At 43.6% G+C, this 4685-nt stretch overlaps 1 protein-coding gene across 1 annotated transcript; it reads right to left on the bottom strand.

Moving 5' to 3' along the window:
- Window positions 1–1485: 1485 nt before the first annotated feature.
- gdnfb (glial cell derived neurotrophic factor b) lies at window positions 1486–3045 on the bottom strand. The gene is made up of 2 exons (XM_061072342.1): window positions 2775–3045; window positions 1486–2057 (listed from the first exon to the last, which is right to left on the bottom strand). Exons 1-2 carry the CDS (start codon window positions 3028–3030, stop codon window positions 1486–1488), a joined length of 828 nt encoding a protein of 275 aa, XP_060928325.1. The 5' UTR covers window positions 3031–3045.
- Between the last annotated feature and the right edge of the window lie 1640 nt (window positions 3046–4685).

Genomic DNA, 4685 nt, shown 5'->3' with positions numbered 1-4685 from the left:
TTTAACATTGCGAATTAGGGTTATTTTTTCCTTTTTTTTACATATTCACCAATTTCAGAGGGAATCATTACTTAATCTTGACAAAAGTAATACATCTACGAGTGTGGGCAGTGCCGTGCAGCTCAGAAATAAAAATGGGGACCTAGCAGATTTACATGTGGTTTCACAAAGGGCTGTGTGGTAACAATCAGAAACCTGTAACGCCGTGCGTAAGAGATGACGTAATGTGCACTTAGATATAGGAATTGTCTAAATCTAAGGGGACTGGTGAGGTATGCACTCCAATGATTCCCAATCTAGTTTTGCTATTTTAACCACCCAGGTATTTTACTGCTTTTGTATGGAAATAAACATTACTTAAAGGGACTCTCACCTTTGTTGCATTTGAGAATTACAGCACATTCAAATCATCCCGCCTTCCTCCAATGCCCCACCCCCTCGTTCCCATCCGCGGTGTTTTATTTAAGAAACTTTATTTACACAAGCAGACTCACAACCATCCCGGTGTTTTTATTTTTTTGAAGAAACTTTATTTACAAGCAGACTTAAAACCTACTGCCTCCGCGCACGAACGTGAGTTTCAGTACGCCGTGGAACACTTTGGTCTGCCATCGTCAGTCGCTACGGTCGCTACGGTCGCTACTCGCTACTGTCTGCCGTGGAATCAAAACAAACCCTCTAGTTGAGGACGCGCCTTGATGACGCGGGCCCGAATGCGCCACAAGAAGCAGACGGAAAACCTGCATGTCCATGCAGCAAACAGACAGGTCTGTCGGCCAATAAGGTCCTTCGGTCCGAAGAATTTTATTGGTTGAAGTTTTCACTAAATATTATGAGAGTGAAATAATTGTTTGTTTTTTCTCCTGGTGGGTCTGTCTTGCATTTTAGAGTGTCATTACCTTATTAATACCAATTTAACCTTATCCAAAAAAAGTGTAAAAATGCAACAAAGGTGAGAGTCCCTTTAATTTAAAGCTTTGGCACACTTTAAAAATATATCACATAACAGTTATAAATAACATTTATTCCTTTTATAAAAACAAAATAAATATTAATAAATTAATACATTCAACATTTCATAAATACTTTTCATAATGTGTGTCCATGTAACTGCACGTGCTATACAGTAGTAGACGGATTGAGTCTGCTGTATCATCCATTGTGTTTGACTGGGTTTCAGTCTTTGAGGATGAGTTTGAATCACATTTGTGATCTGAGAGGTTTCACTGGAGAAGAAGTTGTGGATATCGGGATGTGGCTGAGGTGGAGAAGACGTGGATCAATACGAGTCATTGCTTTGGGATAGAAACTGAACTGAGGCCCCCCCCCTCTCTCCTCAGTTATTGATGAACTCGGGTCGTGGTTCACACGTCCTGCCAGAAACTTTCCTCACAATGTGAAATGTCTTAGGAGAGAAAAACACTTCAAACTTCAAAGTGGTAGAGAATGTAAAATGACACAAAGCCTCACACCGGTTCTCAGTCCCTATACACAACCACATTTCCTGGCAGAGTGCTTCTTCATCGTGTGGTACACGAGGTTGTCGTCCAGAAACGAGAGATCATCGTCAAACGCTATTGGCCGACAACAAGCCTGAGGGGGCGTGTCCTTGGGAGGAAACCGTCTGTTGTGAGCGAGGTTGTAGAGGATTTTGTCGTAGTTGGTCTCGGACTTCCTGCAGGGTCCCGTGCAGTACCTGAATATCATTTCCTCGCCGGAGCGGTAGCCCAGACCCAGGTCCGTCACGTTGAGGTGGATCTGTTTTAGCACACAGCCCTGTCCTCTGCCGCCTCCTACTCTTACCTTCCGGCCTGTCACTCCGACTCTAGATCCTCCTCTTCCTCCTTTACCACTCTGCTGGCTCGCCCCTTTCTTTCGCTCCCTTCTGTGCCGAGTGCTGCCACTCAAGTTTTCTTTGGAGGGGGAGGAGGTGGTGGAGAAAGAAGAGGTAGATGAGGACACGGTGGAGGTGGAGGAGCGACGTCTCCTACCGATGGTCACTTTGATAAATTCCACCAGATCTTCAAAGTCACCGGGAAGGGGCTCCTCCATGGTGTCTGGAACACATTGAGAGGAATGGTGCTCTTCATAAATATCATATTATACCAAACAAACATAAGACACTTCATGCAAATGCAGAAATGTTAGTATCACTGTTTGTGTTTTGAACTCCAAGCTACAAATACATATTGTTCTTAAGTCCAATAATGAGTCCATCGATGGAAAAAACTAAAATGAATCTATAAGTCATATATGGCAAATAAACATTACAATATAAGTAAGTGGAGATAAAAACCTTTTGAGACCAGCTTGAGCATTAGGACATTTTGACAGGCATTTTGTCATTAAGACATTTTATAAACTCAGATTAATCAAAGACATAAATAAAATGATGGTATGTTGGGTCACGTGATCTTTCAAAAACTATAAGCATGTTTTATGTGGGTGGTGCAAACCGTTAGAAAAGCTATGACTAAATAAATAACATGAAAAACCACTTCTTCTGAATGAAGAATGCCTAATTGCTAAGTGGTTAATGGTCAGAATCAGATATCACTGCAATGCTTCAATGAATAGAGGCTGCACTAGGAAATATGTCCAATTCAATGAGCTGTTTTGTATCAAATTGAGTTTTTATTAAATGCCAGTTCCACATGTTTCCAATTTACTCTCATCTCTATTGTATTTTTGTTCATTGATCGTTCAAGGAATTCAGGACTCAGCCATTCTACTGAATGCGGTCTGGTTTTGGAACAGGATCCACAGGCTCTTACATGTCTCTCCAGCAGCCAGCGTGTCCCTCCAGTCTTCCGTGTCCGCCTCAGAGCGGCTGATTCCCGGGGAAGCGACCGACAGGCGGATCCGAACCGGAGGGAGCTCCAGGGGACTCTCGGAGGAGGAGGAGGAGGAAGAGGCCGCGCGTCCTCTCCTCCTGGCGGACACTGACTGGCGCCGGTCCCGGAGCAGCGGGCTGGCGTGCACGGCGCTCAGCAGAATCAAACAAGTGGTCAGACTGTCCCATAACTTCATGGTCCACCTCAGTCCCACAGAAGGACATGGCGCGACGCGAACCCGACAGTTCTCATCTGGCGTTTCCCACAGCAGCTCGGGCTCTGGTCGCTGGGAACGGTGGAAGTTCAATGTAAAGTATCAGTCAGGCGCCAGCTGGCACACACAGGTCCGTGCGTCGTGGCGCAGCGTCCAGGGCGCACGGAACCACAGCCAGGAGCGCAGGAGAACTTCCCCCTGAAGTTATCGTTTGGATCCAGCGACGCTTGGAAGACAAAAATAACAGATTCCCACTTTACAGTCCGGGGTTTTCATCCAGTGCGCACGGTTTCTCTTGCGCAACGCGGTGACGCACGCAGGCTCCTGCTCATCCCCACTCACCATCCCGATCCCGACTGCCTGGAGGAGGAGAGAGGGCTGAGAGGAGAGATGGGGAGCGGCGGTGACGTCTCGCGGTCCATCCTCTGTCTCCACCCATAAAGACTGCAACAAGAGTCCAAAAATCATGACCGAGCTCCAGAGTTATTGGGGAGAGAAGAGAGGAGTTGTGTAATGAAAGAGGCTCAGATGACTGAGAGGGAGAGGAGAGAGAAGTTTCACACTTTCCACTAACACCACTCCAGATTCCATATCCTGCTTTCCCTCTTTGGTTGATATTGGATGGGGAATGAGTTTCCAATCAGCCAGTCAAAACACCCTGCAGAGATTGTGTTGCTACTTAGAATCACAGTGCTTTTATGAGCAGAGGATATTTAACAGAACTGATATTCATCACAGATTAACCTAAACACTTCTGCCAATAACTTATTGTGAAAATTGCTCACCCTAAATAGATGAGATCATGTCTAAGTAAGGATACGAGGCATTCCATTAGATTTTAAATAATTCCAATAAATTGGCATAATGTCTTTCTCAAGTTGGGTCAAGAACCAATGGTTTAAAAAGTCAATTAATCAATCAATGAATCAATCAATCAATCTATCTATCAATCTTTATTTCTATAGAGCATATTCAGAAATAACAATTTGCCTCTTTGGTTTTAACAATCTGTACAAACAGTGTAACATCTTCTATCCTTAACCCTCAGAGAGTTAGGAAAAACCTTTACTGATAAAAAAGAAGTGCAATAAGTGTCACGTGTAACAAAGCAGATTACATTTGTTGAAAACACAAAAGGTTCAGAAGATCATTTTTAAATACATGTTAGGTCATCTTAAAACGATTTTGCACTATTAATACATTTTTGCATGTTTGGGATTTTTTAATTTATTTAATCATGATATTATGATGCTGATGAAAGACAACAAACTGTGGATCATCTTACCTCACATGTGTTTTGTGTTTTTAGCGTCAAAAATAAGAAACACAGAAGCCTAGCCTCCACCTCCACCATACTCGGTGTACAGTGAAAGAATGTGAAGACGACACTGTGTCAAATCCTGTTGTTGTTCATCTTTCTCATAACATGTTTAGAGAACGTAACAAGGGAGGGATGTGCACTGCGCAAAACAATATCTAACGATTGAAAGCAGAGGAGAGATGTCGTGAAAGTGATCTGAGGATTTTACTGGGCCTGCGTGTCAAGTCCTCTCCTTCCAAGAGTACCTAAAAGTTGTTTATTTCACAGCAGTCTGCAGCACGGCATAACTGACGGCACACACAGCTGTAATGTTTTA

Source organism: Limanda limanda, chromosome 5 (genome assembly GCF_963576545.1).
Source record: "Limanda limanda chromosome 5, fLimLim1.1, whole genome shotgun sequence".
NCBI classification, from domain to species: Eukaryota; Metazoa; Chordata; class Actinopteri; order Pleuronectiformes; family Pleuronectidae; genus Limanda; species Limanda limanda.
This window is presented reverse-complemented; position numbering and strand designations above follow the sequence as displayed.

Coding starts and splice junctions, on each gene's coding strand:
- gdnfb (XM_061072342.1), bottom strand. CDS start 3,030: ATGAAGTTATGGGACAGTCTGACCACTTGTTTGATTCTGCTGAGCGCC. Junction 2,058..2,774: donor GCTGGCTGCTGGAGAGACAT/GTAAGAGCCTGT, acceptor AATGTGTTCCAG/ACACCATGGAGGAGCCCCTT.